Source organism: Giraffa tippelskirchi, chromosome 3, assembly GCF_054371585.1.
Source record: "Giraffa tippelskirchi isolate mGirTip1 chromosome 3, T2T-mGirTip1v1.2.pri, whole genome shotgun sequence".
In the NCBI taxonomy this organism is placed as follows: Eukaryota; Metazoa; Chordata; class Mammalia; order Artiodactyla; family Giraffidae; genus Giraffa; species Giraffa tippelskirchi.
The window spans coordinates 172417280-172436560 of NC_137277.1; the positions used below are offsets into that span (position 1 = coordinate 172417280).

The 19281-nt window shown below is 42.8% G+C and overlaps 2 protein-coding genes across 9 annotated transcripts in view; one reads left to right on the forward strand and one right to left on the reverse strand.

Annotated features, from left to right (window-relative positions):
* Positions 1–18533, reverse strand: part of COL4A4 (collagen type IV alpha 4 chain) — a 147675-nt gene extending 129142 nt beyond the window's left edge. For 4 of the 6 annotated variants that reach the window (XR_014080676.1, XM_081584674.1, XM_081584673.1 and 1 more), the window contains exons 1-3: positions 18060–18533; positions 2893–3062; positions 1102–1144 (exon numbers count right to left, since the gene is read on the reverse strand). Coding sequence is in view for 5 of the 6 variants with exons in the window: in XM_081584674.1 (XP_081440800.1) it covers positions 1102–1144; positions 2893–2948 (99 nt within the window). In the remaining variant the exon portion in view is untranslated. The remainder of the gene's footprint in view (positions 1–1101; positions 1145–2892; positions 3063–18059) is intronic. The other 2 variants (XM_081584675.1, XM_081584676.1) reach the window with 2 other exon arrangements.
* A 141-nt stretch (positions 18534–18674) lies between these two features.
* COL4A3 (collagen type IV alpha 3 chain) overlaps positions 18675–19281 on the forward strand; it is a 151460-nt gene continuing 150853 nt past the window's right edge. For all 3 annotated transcript variants that reach the window (XM_081584680.1, XM_081584678.1, XM_081584679.1), the window contains exon 1: positions 18675–18864. In XM_081584680.1, coding sequence (XP_081440806.1) covers positions 18778–18864 — 87 coding nt within the window. In that variant the 5' untranslated portion in view covers positions 18675–18777. The remainder of the gene's footprint in view (positions 18865–19281) is intronic.

The following is a 19281-nucleotide window of genomic DNA, read 5'->3' on the forward strand; positions in this document are numbered from 1 at the left end:
CAGCAAACCAACTCCACCAATATATTAAAAGGCTTACATATCATGATCAAGTGAGATTTATCCAAAGAAGATATACAAGTGGCCAACAGGCATATGAAAAGATGCTCAATATCACTAATTATTAGAGAAATGCAAATCAAAACTACAATGAGGTATCACCTCACACCAGTCAGAACAGCCATCATCAAAAACTCTACAAATAATAGATGCTGGAGAGTGTGTGGAGAAATGGGAATCTTCTTACATTACTGTTGGGAATTGCAAATTGGTGTAGGCAGTATGAAGAACAATATACAAGTCCCTAAAAGCTGAAAATAGAGTTACCATGTGATCCTGCAACCCTAATCTTGGGCATATATCCAAAGAAAACTCTAATTCGAAAAGACAAATGCAACAAAATATTCACAGCAGCTCTGTTTATGATAGCCAAGACATGGAATCAACCTAAATGTCCATCAACAGTTAAATGGATAAAGAAGATGTGATATTATATGCATATATATACACACACACACATATATAATGAAATATGTGTGTATATATACATATACATAATGGAATACTACTCAGCCATAAAAAAAGAATGAAATAATGTCATTTGCAGCAACATGGATAGAGGTTATCCATGAAGTAAGTGAAGCTAAGTTAAGTAAGTCAGACAGAGAGAGAAAAATATCATATGATCTCCCTTACATGTGGAATCCTAAACAAAATGATACAAATGAACTTATTTACAAAACAGAAATAGACTCAGAGACATAGAAAGCAAACTTATGGTTACCAAAGGTGTGGGGGAGATAAATTAGAAGTTTGGGATTGACATAAACACACCATTATATATAAAATAAACAACAAGATTTTACTGTATACCACAGGGAACTATATTCAATATCTTGTGATAACCTATAATAGAGAAGAATCAAGAGGCAGATAGATAGAGAGATATAACTGAATCATTTTTCTGTTAGTTCTGAAACTAACACAACATTGTAAATTAACTATACTTCAATTTTTAAAAATGATTTAAAACAGTATAATAAAAGTAATGCATTCAGTAAAGTAAATTTTCAACATGCAATCAGAGCTCTTTAATGGACTTACCCCATGTGCATATTGTACAGAAAAGAGAAGAAGTATGAGTGACCTACAAAAAAACAAAAATGCAGATTAATTTAAACTGTCAGTTTTCATGTACAACAAACTAAAAAGCAAAAGGACATAGGAATTAATTCCAGAAAGCATTTTTTTTTAGCTTCTAATAGGCTACTATCACCAATTGATGGTCATCAGTGACCAGATAAATGTTACCCTCTCTCCAGATAGCATCACCACATTTCCTCTTTATAATCAGTCAAGAAGTACTCACACCCTTTAACGTGGCCCTCACTGTGCTGGGTACCACAGGGACATTGGGAAGGTGAGACGTGGGTGGATGGATAAGTGAAGGGAGATGACTCTCAGAATAAAAACTAGAGGAAAGCAGGAAGCAAGCAGCTTTGCCCAGGAACTACTGTAAAGATTAAGGTATTCTGGATGCTATTAAGTGGGACCAACTAGAAGGAGGGAGAATGGAAGAAACCTAACTGGGCTGAGGAGATGGTTTGGGAAACAGTATGGGAAAATGCCTCCTTCCCATTACCCTCTCTTCTTTCATTACCCATCAATACATGTTCATCAGCTTCAAAATTTTCCATATTTTTCACTATTTAACATTTCCCTGTCATAACTCCCAATATTTTTGTAGTCACTTTGAACAATCTCATACTATTAATAGTTTGCTACTGCTGCTGTAGCACATGACCACAAACTTGGTGACATAAAACAACAAAAATTTATTTTCTTATCATTCTAGAGGCCAGAAGTCTGAAATAGGTCTCACTGGCAAAAAAAAAAAAAATCAAAGTGTTGGCAGGGCTGTGTCTTTTCTGAAGTCTCCAAGGCACACTTGGTTTCCTTGCTTTTTCTGGATTCTAAAGGCTGCCTGCATTCCTTGGCTTGTGGTCCCTTCCACCTTCAAAGCCAGCAGTGACCAGTCAAGTCTCTCTCCCGCTACATCCCTCTGACCTCTGCTTGCATCATCACATCTCCTTCTCGACTCTCAATCTTCTGCCTCCCTCCTTCACTTTCAGTGTTTTAGTCCCCCAGTTGTTCCCGACTCTTTGTGATCCCATGGGCTGTAGCCCGCCAGGCTCTTCTGTCCATGGGATTCTCCAGGCAAGAGTATTGGAGTGGGTTGCCATTTCTTTTCTCCGATCTTCCCGACCCAGGGATGGAACCTGGATCTCCTGCATTGTAGGCAGATTCTTTACCGCCTGAGCCACCAGGGAAGCCAAAAGAGGACACTGTAGCTGCATGGGCTGGGGAACCCTTGTGATTATACTGAGTCCCTCAGATAATCCAGGATAACTTCCCCATTGCACGGTCAGCTGATTAGCAACCTTAATTTCATCTATAACCATAATTCTCCCTTACCACATAACAGAACACATTCAGAGGCTCAAGGAATTAGGGTGTGGACAGCTTTGGGGGTCATCATTCTGCCTACCACACTCATGCAGTGCATTGTCCTAACTGCTATAACTGCTAGTTATAGAGACCCTGTGGCTCTGGACACAAGAAGGTTTTTGCTATTCAAACCCAGTAAATAGGAGAGCAAGAATCTGTGGCCTTGTACATTCTCCCACTGGGTGACTGTGTGGCTGCAATTCTGGAAGAGTAGAGAGAATTGCTGCTTAATAATAAAAGTGCAGTTTAATAGAACGGCAGCAGGTAAAATTTATAGATTTCTGGAATACTTGGGTGTTTTGACACTCAGATAATTTATACCTATAAAACTAACCCTGGGGAGAAGTTACTAAATAAAAGCCAGTGATCCTACTTGAGGACACTCACCAGGAATCTGTGGCCAAGAGCTTGTTGCACCTGAAGGAACGTCTGACCAATGCCATGTGCACAAATTACTTCATATTCAAGTCTTGGTGCTCAGCAAAAACTGTCACTCTTCTCCTCTCTTCCAGAAGACTCTCATCTATAAGTGAGGTTCTATGTCCTGGGTTTAAAGTCTGTATATGGCAAATATAAAATATCTTTTAAAACACAGTATGCATTACAACATCGAAAATAATTACTTTCATTATTCAGAGTTAGTGATGGAAATATTTTCTAAAGGGGAACTTCAACAGTGTTTTGACATAACACTCTTTCCTTAGTGATGAGTAAACGGAATATATATCAATTTTTAATTCTTAGAAATAAAAATACCAAATCCTTTCATTCATAAACACGTTTTTCAGAAATGAAAAGATACACATACATAAAACTTTTACAAAAATTATTGTTTCATTTTGTTATGTGAAATTTTCTTCTGTTTAATCTTTTCTCTTAAAAATTCAAGCTAAAATTCACTCAAGTGCTTTTTTTTATTTTTTGAAACTAAAAAGGAATCCCCTAGTACAGAAATGAACATTTTGCCTACAAACAGCAAAGATATGTAAACAGGTTTTATGTAAAATGGTACAACATTTTGGCAGGTCATCAGAAAGTAAAACACAGAGTTACCATATGACACAGCAATTTCATTCCTAGGTATATACTCAAGAGAACTGACAAAATATGTTCATACATAAGCTTGTACATGAATATTTACAGCAGAATTATTTGTAATGGTCAAAAATGGGAATGACTCATTTCCATTGATCACTAAATAAGCAAAACATGCTACATCTATACAGTGAAACACTTGTCGTTAATTGTTTAGTCACTAAGTCATGTCCAACTCTTTTGAGACCCCAAGCACTGTAGCCTGCCAGGCTCCCCTGTCCATGGGATTTCCCAGGCACGCGTACTGGAGTGGGTAGCTGTTTCCTTCTCCAGGGGATCTTCCCAGCCCAGGAATTGAACCCATGTCTCCTGTATGCAAGTGGATTCTCTACCACTGAGCCACCAGGGAAGTCCCACAATGGAATATTTGACCATAAAAAAGAATGAAGAAGATGGAAGTACCAATCGGTGCTACAACATAGAGGAACCTTGAAAATGTGATGCCAAGTGAAAGAAATCACGTACTGTATAATTCCATGTGTATGAAATGTCGGAATAGGCACATCCATAGAGACAGAAAATATTAATAGATTAGTAATTATCAAAGGTTGGAGGAGGAGCGAATGGGAGGTATGGGGTTTTCCAGAGGGCAATGTAAGTGTTATGGATTTAGATAGGGTAATGGTTGCACAATATTATAAGTACACTAAAAACCACTGAATTATAAACTTTAAAAGAGTGAAAATGGAGCGCTTTATTTTTGAAACTTATCTCAATTTTAAAAAAGAAAAAATATCTTGACCCTAAGTACCATATACTTTGAGAAAAGCTCTCTTTGGCTCAAAGAATTTGAAATGTCTCATCTTTAAAATTTTGGCTTCTCTAAAGACCGTACCTGTCAGAATTGAGTACAGAGAAGGAAATGAGAGTGTAGAATGTTACAACTTATTTTTAAATTTCTGGATAAAATCTAGATAAACTCAATCAATGTTATATTTATGACAGACTAGTTTTCCAAGTAAGCATCAGAATGATGTTCCATGATAATTTCGAAACCAAGTGGAAACAGAATCACCTTGAATAACTAGATCTTTTCCCATTCCTAAATCCATCATTGACGTAGTTTTCTATTTGCCTTCTAAAAGCATGTCTCAATAAAACAAATTACTGTTTTAAGAGGAATACATAAATTGGCTTGAAACATTCAAACTGTATTTGTTATTTCAGACAAATAGGAAACACAGTCAAAAATTTAACAACACCAGAGGTATTTGCTTTTTAATCACAAAATAGATACATCATGTAATTAGTCTGCACACATAATGTGATGAGGTGTATCCCTCCCCCATTCTATCCTAGTGCAATATAGTTTTATACTTGAAAATCATATTAATCACTCCACTATACTTCTCTGCAACAAAAATATGTATATAAATTCAATATTTTCATTTATGATCATAAATTTCTGAGTCTTAAATTTTTTTTTCTCCTTGGTTGACATTATTATGGTTATTAGTAGCCTATAATTCATCCAAAAAAATAAGTATGTCTTGATAAATAATTGTTGTTGTTGTTTAGTCGCTAAGTAAACGAGCTGCCAAAGGTAAAACAGTTTTGCTCACAATTTTACCTGGAGCAAGCCTCAGATGACTACGTGCTCATCTCACACATCTGTCTAGACTGAAAACAAAGACACAGAGGAGTCACAGAGACTCTAGAAGCACTCTCCTGGCTAGAGTGCAGCTCCAAGGTCACAGGTAAGCAGAGGCCCATCTGACTGTCAGCTGGACACTGTGAACGGTGGTGTGTAATGGACTCTACAGTTTCCCAAAGGTTGTCACACAGTCTACAACAATCCACAGCAAATATTTCCTTTATTGCAATCACCTGTGTTAAGAGCAAAACACCTTTTGTCTCAACCATGCTTTTGATGACACCAAATAAAATTTCTCATAAATAAAAGGCTGTCATCACATGGGAGAGGCCAAGGCAGTGTGTTTCTATTGAAGTTTGTTTTAAAAAAAGAAAAAGGTATAAACAATTCGAGGGCTGTGCCACTAAAACATAAGCAAACAACAGCTTTGGGAGATTGCCCACCTAGGAAACTTTTGCAAAAGTTCTGCACCTTTCAAAGGGTATGCTTTATTCTGCCAACCGTTATTCTCAAGCAGGGAGTGTTGAGTGCTATGGAGGGCTATATTGGAGCCCCTCGCCCCAGGCCCCATCTTTGGCTCTTAATTGCGGGGATAACCAGGTTTCCATCACCTGATTCCATCTTCCAGGCACATGGAAAGGTTAAGGATAACCACCTGACCCAACCCAGAGCTTGGCTTAGTGACACAGAACTCTGGCCCGGAGGATGGTATAAAAACATCGTCTGAACCAGTCCTCTTGGAGAGTTGAAATGAGGACACTGAGAGAAGAAAGGGAGATGAAGGAAGAAGGATATGTCCAGTATATCCTCAAGTACAGCTGGGTGTTAGAAAACTGCGACAAGTCAAGGTCAAGTGCAAGTCTGAGTTTAGAAGAGACAGATAAGCTGCGTAATCAGACAATGCTGTTTCCAAGAAAATGCAAAAACAAAGAAAGACGGATAGTCTCAAGAAAGGAGGAAAGACCAGCTCATTCCTGAGAGCCCTCCCCGACCCTGACAGTTCTTGATGCAGTCTTGTTGTCAACTCCCTTTTCTTGAGCAAACTGACCTGGGCAGCAGAGTCTGATAAAAAGCACTGCCCTCACCGCAGCTGGTCCCAAGGCTGCGTGTGACACACCTCGGGAGGCCATCTAGGGCCACCCACCCCCAATAGGGAAGCTGAACATACGTGCCCTGAGCCTTTGACATTCATCTTGTTCACTAACCCAGTCCGTAATAGGCTCTTGCCCAGCAGTATATTTCTATCAGTAATTTCTAGCATGTATATTCAGCAGATATCATGGTGTTCTCTTCCTCCAACTCTCTGGGATTTTTTTTTCCCCGCACTTCTTTATGAAAACGCCTAGACTCCAGTTTCCCTGGGACTCCTTAAGAGTCTCTATCCAATGTTTTCCAAAGGTCTGGGAACAGGATCTGAGAGCCTCCAAGCCATTCTCGGTACCCTGGGGAATTTGTTTTCTCTGCAAGCTAATCTTGAATGCAAATACACCCTGCTGGAGTTCTCATCTACTGGGGGCTAGGCATGGGGGTGGGGGTGGGGGGCCGGGGGGGAGGGGAGGACCAAGACCAGATAAACAGGAGACTGAGGACTGGAATCTTCTAGCCACGAAAGGTAGCAGAGATACAGTGTCTTTTCTTTTCCCAAGGAACATTAAGTCTTCGAGCTCTTTCGAAAAATATTTGCCCTTTCTGGGAAATCATTTTCTATTAACTCAATGACTACATGTTCTTTCCTTTGACTTTCTGACACTGAGCTATCTGAAGCCTCTCTCCCCAAGGCTAAATTTTTTGGATGGTCTGAACACGTATTTCTATATACTTTTATCTTTCCAAAGTAGAATTCCTAAAGGCTAAGCTTTTGTAGAGAAATAATCAAGGGGCCTGGGGGGGTTAGAAAAATGCTCCCAGAAAAAGAATGGCATGCCTGGGGCTGGATATCTCCTCTGAGGCTTATACCTTTCTTGTTAAGGGATCACCTGACCTTTCCCCAACATCCAGGTTGATTGCTTTCTAAAATCCCATATCTTTGGGTTGCCTCTAACTGCAGACTTTCAGAGCCTCCAGGTTGATGAGAGCTTTTTAGTGAAAACAGTCAATACCATCAACCATCACAAGGTTTTTAAAACAAGTCATGGACCCATGTGGCTCACGGACTACCGGAATGTGGCCGGAGCATCATGTTCCCTGAGAAGGAACTGGGGAAAAAAACTCGAGAACGACTCAAGTAAATTCTTGAGAATATCTCTACATTCCAACAGGACCAGAAGGTTGTTGGATTGTGGTCAAGCCCGCCCCCACCTTGCCTTCCTTCTAGATTCAACTGAATTGTTTGAGAGTCTTTGCACAGTCCTCAAGTGACCCTGGAATTGAGTTTGCTAGTCCAGGGCCAAATGGGCCATATCTCAGCTAATCTACCATTCTGCCAATACAGGCTTTTATCATTTTTCTCCATGAGATCTCCTCCCAGAATCAACAGAACATTTGACAACAATCATAAGAATGTCATAGGTGGGAAACACACACAGGTGACACTGTTCCACAAACATACAACTGATTTTCAAAACCAGATGTGCCCTTTACTTCCAAGTTAAGAATGACATTCTTGACTCAGAATGCTGGAGGTCTCTTGCCAAAAACACTACGCCCCCAGGTTTCTCTTGGTCTGTGATTTTCCCTGCAGGGCAGGGATGGAGCAACTCTGGATTCCCATGGCCTTGCAGATTTCTGAGAGCTGCCTTTGGTGTAAGTAAATCCCACTGCCCACTGAGAAGTCCCCACCCGCAACCAAGTGTACTGAAAGACTGGCATTCACCTGTGAGGACTTCTTCCCTCCTCCCTAGAGACTGGCTACCTTCTCCTGGTACCTGGTGATCTCATGTGAGGGATTGAAAGCAAGACTCTAAGAGGTAGAAAGACTTGTGTTCAGATCTTGATCACTTACCAGTATAACCCTGAGCAAATCTGTACCACTCTGAGCTCTTCGTTTCTCAGTATATAAAATTAATGCTGGAGAGAACTACACAAGTCAAAATCCATGCCTAGCACAGTCCCTGGCATGTTGTTATTGTTATTGTTGTTTAGTCGCTAAGTCGTGTCTGACTCTTTTGGGACCCCATGGACTGTAGACCGCTAGGCTTCTCTGTCCGTGGGATTTCCCAGGCAAGAATACTGGAGTGGGTTACCATTTCCTTCTCCTGTGTCTCCTGCATTGGCAGGCAAATTCTTTACCACTGAGTCACGAGGGAAGTTCCATGGCATGTGGTAGCACTCAATATATGTCTATTTCCATCCTCCCTAATTTGTTACACAGGCAAAATGAGCTCCCAATAAATGAAAAAAGGGTTAGAAAACTGGGAACTGGGGCAAGCCTGGCAAACCCAGGAGGGAGGCAATCTTGATCTGGGAATGAAGGAAGATCTGGAGAAAGGAGGAGAAATAAGCAGTGACAGTCTCTCTTAAAGGACTTTGTAAACACTGAGAGAAGTCAGTGAGAGGGATGACTCCTCAGTGAGTGCAGAAGCAGGAATACAGGAGGGCAAGTCTGGTCAGAATTGGAGTTAACGTAATGGGACTCTGAGAGGACACTTATGAAAAGGTCAGCATTTGTTTTTATCAATGAGAGAGCCTTCTGCTGCTACCACAGCTGCTGCTGCTGCTGCTCCAACCCCACGCCCTTCCTCCTCCTCCTCCTCCTCTCCATCATTGTCAACATCTTCCCCACCATAAGAAATTATAATAAGCAGCATTGTCAGTAGGTTCCTTATATGCTACATCCTGTGCTAAAGGTTTAACACCAATCTTCAATCTTCACAATAACCCTAAAAGGTAAGTTACACAACGATGTCCTTTTACAAGTAACTACAGTTAGTAATTGGCTTCCCTCACAGCTCAGTCGGTAAAGAGTCTGCCTGCAATGCAGGGGACCCAGGTTTGATTCCTGGGTTGGGAAGATCCCCTGGCAAAGGAAATGGCAACCCACTCCAGTATTCTTGCCTGGAGAATCCCATGGACAGAGGAGCCTGGCGGGCTTCAGTCCATGTGGTCACAAGAGTCTCACACAACTTGGTGACTAAACCACCACCACCACAGTTAGTAAGAGACATTTCCAGGGTTCAAACGTGAAAGCTTTCCTTATTAACCACTACACGACACAGTTTCAAGTTCATAAAAATTCATGGGCACATTTCAGGAAATGCATCTCTGGAAAGAACAATTTTAGCCTTCAATATAATAGTAGCAGGGAGATTCACTTGTAAATGCAGTGATGCACTGTGATACATAGACATTCAGTTTCCTGTGAATCCTAGAAAACGAGAGTTCTCCTGTGAAAGTCTTCATGTTTGGAATTTCACCTCTAGAAACTTCTACAGGACAGTTGGCTATCTTCAAGGCACTATTTCTAACTAGACTATAGGAAAGTTAAAGCATTTCAGGCGGCTATGTAAGCAAAAAATAAAAAGAGAGAAAGAGATTTCACAGAAGTTTCCAAATGAACTTTTAAGGTTAAACAGAAATATTGAGACAAGCAGGCAGTTGGTTTCAAGATAGGAGAAAAGCTTTGTCTTGGGAGGGAAGGAACATTATATTCATATGAGTCTTGGCCCTTTCTGGGCTTCCCAGGTGCCTCAGTGGTAAAGAATCCACCTGCCAACGCAGGAGACACAGGTTCAATCCCTGGGTTGGGAAGATCCCCTGGAAGGAGGAAATGACAACCCACTCCAGTATTCTTGACTGGAGAATTTCGTGGACACAGAAGCCTGGTGGACTACAGTCCATGGGGCTGCAAAGAGTTGGACGTGACTGAGTAACCAAGTACACACATGGGCCCTTTCTAAGGAGAGCCTCAGTTAAGTTCAGTTCAGTCACTCAGTCGTGTGCGACTCTTTGCGACCCTGTGGACTGCAGCACACCAGGTTTTCCTGTCCATCACCAACTCCCGGAGCTTACTCAAACTCATGCTCACTCCACTGAGTTAGGATGTCATCCAACCATCTCATCCTCTGTCCATCCCCTTCTCCTCCTGCCTTCAATCTTTACAAGCATCAGGGTCTTCTCTTTTCACATCAGGTGGCCAAAGGATTGGAGCTTCAGCTTCAGCATCAGTCCTTCCAATGAACATTCAGGACTGATTTCCTTCAGGATTGACTGTTGGATCTCCTTGCTGTCCAAGGGACTCTCAAGCATCTTCTCCAACACCACAGTTCAAAAGCATCAATTCTTCGGCACTCAGCTTTCTTTATGGTCCAACCCTCATATCCATACATGACTACTGGAAAAACCATAGCTTTGACTAGACGGACCTTTGTTGGCAAAGTAATGTCTCTGCTTTTTAATATGCTGTCTAGGTTGGTCATAGCTCTTCTAAGGAGAGCTTAACCATCTCCTTTTCCTTGTGTCCACATCCTGCCTTCTGTCCACCTCTGTCTGCCTTCCTTCAGGCAAGAGCTGATTCTAGAGAATGGGTCCCCTTAGCAGGTCCTTCCCTAGAGGACAAGACCTGGAACTACTCTCCTCTAGAAATGCTTCTGCCACTCTGAAACCTTATAAAAGATTCAAGAACATCCCTCACACCTAGACTTCAGAGCTGGGCCATTTCCTATTCTGCTACAGACCATAAAGCTACAGACCAAACACTCGTTTCGGTGTCAGCTTTACACATTGGAAAATAACAGAGCAAAGTCAAGAGAATGTGTTGTATATTGGATGTGATATCACGTGGGCAGAGTGGTCAAGACAATCAATGTTTGGAAGTTTCACAGAACCATAAAAAATTCCATTATTAAAGTAAGATTGCTTCTCCCCTAAAACTTGAAAATGAGGTGGTTTTTTTTTTAATTCAGAAATTAATGGTAAGAAGAGATCTATATTAAATTTTTACAATTAAAATTTTAAGCATTTGTTTTCTTTAAAGTCACTCAGTCATGTCCGACTCTTGTGACCCCATGGACTATATAGTCCATGGAATTCTCCAGGCCAGAATACTGGAATGGGTAGCCATTCCCTTCTCCAGGGGATCTTCCCAACCTAGGGATCTGAACCCAGGTCTCCCGCATTGCAGGAAGATTCTTTACCAGTTGAGCCACAAGGGAAGTCCAAGAATACTGGAGTGGGTAGCCTATCCCTTCTCCAGCGGATCTTCCCGACCCAGGAATTGAACTAGGGTCTCCTGCATCGCAGGCAGATTCTTTACCAACAGAGATACAGGAACAAAATAAAATAATACATAGAATCTTGACTACATGTGAAAATTACAGGATTTGTAAATTCAAATCCACTGAATATGTAATAACATTTAAAAGTGATTTTTCTACTAATTAGCCTGACATTAACCAAAAGAAATTTTTAATCATTTCTATATAAGAAATGATTAATACAACATAAAAACACCCATGATTATTATTCATTCAGGAAATATCTATTATATCAGTATCTGTCAATTTTCCAGTTTCTATCTAATGCCATGCTAGGCACTGTGGATACAAAAGTGAAATCAATTTAGCTGAATTCAATATTCGGTAAATTGAGTTTTCAATTTACCGAATATTGAATTCAGTTTGAACTCAACTGAATTCAAATATTCAATATTACTTTTAAGTAGATTGGGAAAAGTTAAAGGTGCATACTATAATCATCAAAGTAACCACTAACAACAACACAGAGAGATATAACTAGAAGTAGAAAAAAATTTAAATGGAACATTAAAAAATATTTGATTAACAAAAAAAGAATGCTGGGAAGAAGAAAGGGGACAAAAAACAGATTAGACAGATAAAAAGTAAATAGAGAGATGACAGACCTAAAAATAACTATATCAACTAGGTGAAAATGCACTAAAAATTGAAAGGCAAAACATTGGATTTAAAACAGAAAAAAGAAAAAACCCAAGTATATGCTACCTAAAACATACACACTTTAAATAAAAAGACACAAATAGGTTAAAAGTGAAAAGGTAGAAAAAGATACACCACACAAACAGTAAGCATAAGGAAAGTAGACTGGCTGTATTAAAAATGGACTTCAAGATGGAAAGTGACACTTAAAAGAAAAGCCACAGAATGGGCAAAAATATTCAAAATAAATACATCTGCCAAGGATCTATTACCAGAATATATAAATAGCTATTGCAACTCAACAGTAAGAGCAACAGCCAGTGTTTTTAATGGGGAAAGGTCTGAGTGGACACTTTGCAAAAGTTCTCTGAACAGTTAATAAGTACCTGAAAAGATGTTCAACATCTTTAGTTACTAGAAAAAAGCAAAAGCACACTAACTGCCACTGTGTAACCATTTGAACTGCTAACATTTTAAAAGCTGGCAATACCAAAAGAAGGCACCAAAAATATATGAGGGCACTGGAATTCTCATACACTGCTGACGAGAGTGAAGATGCAGTTACTTTGGAAAACTCTTTTATAATTAAACATACACCTACTCTATTGTCCAGCCATTTCACTCCTAGATATTTATTCAAGAGAAATGGAAACACATGTTCACACAAAGCCTAGAACAAAAATAGCCATAGTAGCCATATTTCCTAAACTGGAAACAATTTAAAAATCCAACAGGTAAAGGGATCTTTAAACAAGTGATGTCCATACAACAGAATTTTACTCAGCTATAGAGCAGAACAAACTGCTGATACACAGAACATGGATCCATCTCAGTATTGTTCTGTTGAGTCAAAGAACCCAGATACTAAACAGTACACACTGTATGACTCTATTTACATAAAATTCTAGAAAATGCCAACCAACCTACAGAGACAGAAATCAGAACTGTGGTTGCCTGCAAATGGACGGGGAGAGATGCATGGACTAAAAAGGGACAGGAGGAAACTTTGGGGAGTGATCAAAGAGCTCTGTATCCAGACTCAAGCTATTGATTTCACAGGGTGTATGCATCTGTGAAACTCCTTAAGTTGTGTGTTTTAAATAGGTACAGATTTTGGTATGGAAATTATACCTCAATATATTTATTTTTAAATACCACTGTTACTATATTAAAAATAAAATGAATCTTTGTATGTGCTCGCAAAGGTCTCATAGTACAAAAAAGTACGGACATGACTTAGAGACTGAACAACAACGAGTTTGTGCTGATAACTTGTAATGCAATTACTTTACTATGATTATTGTTCTTTCTACAGTTTCTGAACATTCTTTTGCATGTCTTTTTCTATATAAAAAATTTGATCAAATTTTCAAGATTAAAAGAAATAACTGGTCAGTGTAAAAAAAAAAAGTAAAATGCATGACTGTTTCAATGTTATATAATAAAAGTCTGGACAAAGGTCTTCACAGAGACCATGATCTTTGACCTTTGACCTAGATCTCAAAATGTAAGGGTTGCATCAGGCAGACCCCAGGTTGGGGGGTGGGGGTGGGGAGGCGGTTCCTGAAGGTAGAGGGAATGGTGAGTACAAAGGCTTAGGGTAAAGAAGGGTGTTTGGTGAGCTTGAGACATATGAGTGATACACGCGATTTTTGAAAAGTTGGTTTTGGACCATTCTATTCTATCCAAAGAAGGGTGAAGTAATCTGTAAAGAAACAGAGAAGCTTCTGGAATCTTTAATATAAGCAAGTTACACGATGTATGTGAGGAGTGTAACTAATATTCACCAAACCTTTTACTAGTGCTTTTTCAGGCATGTGGGAGATTATTGCCTCATCACTTTCAAAATGAAGTGTGACCACTTTGGTCAATGAGATGTGAAATAGATGTAGCAAGCGTCACAGTAGTTGGCAGCTTTTAGAGCAGTTTTTGATTCGCTGAATTCTCTTCCCCTTTAGAGGAGATCAAAGAACAGGTTGAGTGGGAATTTCCAGGAGGTTCCTGAGTGGTTTTGATGAGCAGAATCCCCCCAACCCCTTTCCCACCTCCCTATACCCTGTGATGAAAATGTGTGTGTGTGTGTGTGTGTGTGTGTGTGTGTGTGTGTGTGTGTGTGTTAGTCGCTCAGTCGTGTCCGACTCTTTGCAACCCCATGGACTGTAGTCTGCCAGGTTCCTCTGTTAGAATTCTCCTGGCAAGAATACTGGAGTGGGTTGCCATTTCCTTCTCCAGAATATGTAGAATATGTATAAATGGAGAAGAAGAGTCTTATTATTGGAAGCCTCTGAAGGTTGGGGGTTATTTGTAGATGCCCCCAAGGTAACTGGTTCTTTCTGATACAATGTGAGTTTTATTCAGACAGTAACATAGAAGGTGGATTTCAGAGGACAAACATCGCAGAGAACTAGCTAGAAGGCTATCATAGTTCACAGATGATAAATGCTGGCCCTGGGAAGGACCATGATCTTAGAAAAGCAGAGAAAGAATCTGGAGATGTAACGGCAAGAACTGATATGAGTTGAAAATAACTCTGAGACTGTGAAGAGCCTCTTGATGAAAGTGAAAGAGGAGAGTGAAAAAGTTGGCTTAAAACTCAACATTCAGAAAACTAAGATCATGGCATCCGGTCCCATCACTTCATGGCAAATAGATGGGGAAACAATGGAAACAGTGACAGACTTTATTTTCTTGGGCTCCAAAATCACTGCAGATGATGACTGAAGCCATGAAATTAAAAGATGCTTGCTCCTTAGAAGAAAAGTAATGACCAAACTATATTAAAAAACAGAGACATTACTCTGCCAACAAAGGTCTGTCTAGTCAAAGCTATGGTTTTTCCAGTAGTCATGCATGGATGTGAGAGTCAGACTATAAAGAAAGCTGAGGGCCGAAGAATTGATGCTTTTGAACTGTGGTGTTGGAAAAGACTCTTGGGAGTCTTGCAGTCTTCTTGAGACTGCAAGGAGATCCAACCAGTCAATCCTGAAGGAAATCAGTCCTGAATATTCATTGGAAGGACTGATGTTGCAGCTGAATCTCCAATCCTTTGGCCACCTGCTGTGAAGAACTGACTCATTTGAAAAGACCCTGATGCTGGGAAAGATTGAAGATGGGAGGAGAAGGGAATGACAGAGGATGAGATGGTTGGAGGGCATCAATGACTCTATGCACATGAGTTTGAGTAAGCTCCGGGAGTTGGTGATGGACAGGGAAGCCTGGTGTGCTGCAGTCCACGGGGTCGCAAAGAGTCGAACATGACTGAGTGACTGAACTGAACTGAGACTGTAAAAGAAACTGCATCTAATTGTTTTTGAGTGTTAAAAACAGAAGGTACTTGAAAGAAGAGAGATGACTAGGTGAAGTCTAAAAAAAAATTAATTTAAAATGTAATTAATATTAAATTTAATCTTTCAAAAAGATTGAAGAAGGAGCAACCGGCAGTCTGGCAAAATACATCACATCAAAAGCCTAGGCACATTCCTATCCAGAGAAGGATATAGAAAGATCATAAACTTTGGAAGAAATCAGACCTGGGTGTGAATCCTGAGTGAATTTGTCAAGTCATCCAGTTTCATTCATTCAGCAAATAGTAAACAACTTCATTCATGCACTAACTTCATTCATTCAATAACATTAAAGAACACCAAAAAGGCCACTGTCCTACTGGAGCTGAACTCCAAAAATAGGGAAGCAAACACTACACATTTAAGCACTGTGCAGAAAACAGACCTGATATTGTGACCATGAAAAGGGGGCAAAAACAATAATACAGGCCTTGTCAAAGGTCATTACCATTTCACTTTGTTCAAAACTCTCATCTGGCACCAAGTCAAAAGCAGAGATTTCTGTCTCCTTTGTTCTTACAAAAAGGACTGCCCTCACTTTCCTTTTGTTTTATACATTTCAAGAGCCAGCTGGGAAACTTTCGACTCTGAGAACATTTTTTAAAAAATCAAAAATTCTGGTTAATTAATACCATCTAGTGAGCATATCCTGAATGTTCACTGGAAGGGTTGACGCTGACTGCTGAATTAGATTCCCACAGTTGTTTAAGGTGGGCACGCTGATGATGCCGATTTACAGAAGAAAAGACCCTAAGCCACACTAGTAAGTGCGGAAAAGATGCAAAATCTAAACTCTACTGCAGAGACCACACTTAATGATTCCTGCCTCCTAACCCTGTTTACATCACAAGTTTCTTTCCTGCTCTTCTGTAGCATTAGAAGTGACTTGCAGTTAACTGTTGCCACCCCTTCTAAAGTCAATAAAGCCAAGTCTGGACTTCAGTCAAAATGACATCTTTTCAGGAAAAGGCAATTGAAATCCAAATTAAGAAAGCTTCTGGACTTCAGCATAAAGAAGGAGCATTTAACTCTGGCATTGAGAGTTGCTGTTGTTTTTTCCAGGAAGTAATGTCAGTTCATGCTAGACTGTCACAGGCCTCTCAGAATTCTTGGACCCTTATTTTATCAACAGAGCACCTGATATCTCATCTACCAAGGATGGCAAGAGAAAGTTTCATAAGAACTCTCTTTATCAATGTGGAGAAGCTATAGCAACACCATGGGAAACTCCCGAGAGCTTAAATAAAGATACTTCAACACCTGGGGACTTCCTAGGTGGTGCTAGTGGTAAAGAACCCACCCGCCAGTGCAGGAGACCAAAGAGACTTAGGTTTGCTCAATCCCTGATTGGGAAGATCCCCTGGAGGAAGGCATGGCAGCCCACTCCAGTATTCTTGCCTGGAGAATCCCATTCTCAGAGGAGACTGGCAGGCCATGGGGTCGCAAAGAGTCAGACACAGCTGACACAACTTAGCACACAGGCACCTGAGTATACAGACTCCCATTGCTGGTGTAATTGGCTTGGGATGTTTTAGGATTTTTAGAGGCTCCATAGGAGATAGTAATATACAGTCAGAGTTGACATTTGGTGGCATAAAAAGAACAGAGGGGAGTTTATAATTATTCCCTCTACAACCGTAAAAGGGAGTGTGCACCTTCGTTCATGCACTGTCAGGGTTTCGCCTAACTACAGAGGTACAGAAGTCTAATATACCGTGACCCCATTCTAACTGCAAACAAGTGGTTCTCCAACATCAGCCACCAAACCACACATTTCACACGTGGTATCTGATGACCAGCTACTGCAGACATCAGCAACCCTGATCCACAGTAAGGGTTCTTAACCTGGGGATGGAATTCAGTTGGTCTGTGAACCGTGGATGGGAACCAATACTACATCTGTCTTTTCACTAAACTTTCCTGGAAGACCAGCGTGTTCTTCAGTTATGAACACAGCTAACAAACCACAACACTATCGGCAGTTCTTGAGACTGTACCCACTGGTATCTTTATGTCACGTTTCAGTTTTGCAGTCATCACTACTTTGAGATTACGGTTGTTTAACAGATCTGCTGTTAGATCGAAATATTCAGTGCAATAATCATGATGCGTGTATGTTACTAGATCATGACTTTACTACTTTGATAATTTGTTCCAGTAAAACGGATTGTGAGAATGGCAATACTGTAACAAGGATCCGAGTGCTTCGCCAGAGCCCGTGTGGTCAGTGGCACAAGAAAAGGGCAAGAGCCCTGTTCTGCGGACGGTGCCCAGCACGTCCACCTCCAAGGCCACCTCGGAGAAGGAGACGCGCCCTCTCAGGCCGGAGGCACCCCGACAAAGCTGGCGCGCGGCCTCCCGTGCACTTCCGCAGATAAGATTTAACGTGAAAAGCCAGTTCAGCGCGGCGGAGAATCGGCTGGATGAGCTTTCCCTTTCCCCTCAGCTGCCTCCTGCTCTTGGCATTTCGGAGTGCCCAGACCGCCAGGCTGGTAACTTGAGCCTCCAAATTAATCAAAACACAACAGCACCCAGTTCAAGCCCAGGCAGACAAGACTGGAGCCAGACAAGCTCTCCTCCCGTGACCCCCGGGCCCAACTCCCCAACCCCGCCCGCCAGCCCGGTATGCCGCGCACGCTTCCTCCGCCGCCCGCGCCCGGGATCGCCCAGACACGGTCGTGGTCGCCTTACCTCGTGAGGACACCCGCCGCCCCGGGGAGCTGCCGCGGCGCCCGCCCGCGCGGCGCGCACCTCCCGCCGCGCCCAGTTCCACGCGCCACTCGGCCACCCGTTCACCGCGCTCTCACCGCCGCTGCGTCCGGCGGCGGCCGGATGGAGGTGGGTTAAGAGGGGGAAAGTGGCGAGACGGCACCGCCAGGGAGTCCGGAGCCAACGGGGCCACCCAAGTGCCCACCCCGGCGCGCCTCCCGCTTAATCTGAAGCAGGGCCGCTGGCCACTCCCTCCACCCTGCTCGGCCACCTCCCCATAGCACACCCTCCAGTTCTCCACCTCCGACTCACCACCTCTTACCCCGACTCGCACCCCTTTACCCCGTCGCGACTCCTGAACCTCGGGCGCATCACCTCCTGCACCCCTTACCCTAGCCCCGCGGCCACCTGCCCCGCAGGCGCGCAGCCTTTTCTCGCCTCCCGCGCGCGCTGCCCAGGGCTGAGGGACGTCGCCTGGAGAGTTGGAGGGGAGGGGGGGGGGGACGAGGGCGGGACCTGAGCCACTTCTTCCCTCCCTGGAAGCCTCGGTGGGGAGGCTGAGCCCTACAAAACCCGCCCCGGGCGGGCTGGCCAGGCGAGCTTCACCGCCGGGCTCCCAACGCGCGCCGCGCAGGGGACGCGGGGGCCCGAGAGCCTGCGGGTCCCTGGACCACGCCGGGGCTCTGAGCGGTCGCCCACCATGCGCCCGAGGACCGCGCCGAGGCCTCCGGCGCTGCTGCCGCCTCTCCTGCTGGTGCTGCTGGTGGCGGCGCCCACAGAGGGCAAGGTGAGTACCCGGGGGAGTGGAGGGGTGGGCGGCGCGACCCCCACCCCGCTTCCCCTGGCAGTCTGCCGAGTCCGCGGTGGGCGCTGGCCTTGAACCTCTGCTGGTGGGTGCGGTGACAGTGGGCTCCAGGCAGATCCCTGGTTGGAGCAAGCGAGGATGCCCCGGGACAGGTGCAATGCGCGGGGTTGGAGGAAGAGGCAAGGGGTGGGAGCTAGCCTCCAGAGGGAGGGAGGGAGGGAGAGAGGGAGGGAGGCAGGTAGATAGATGGATGGATAGATGGATAGAAATGCAGGCAGATATATATAGAGAGATGTGGGTGGATAGATAATCGCCAGGGATGAGCGCTTGAGAGCACCGGATGTAGAGACACGCGAGGTCACCCTGGTGAAGCAGAGCAGGCAGCATGGCCTGGCAGAG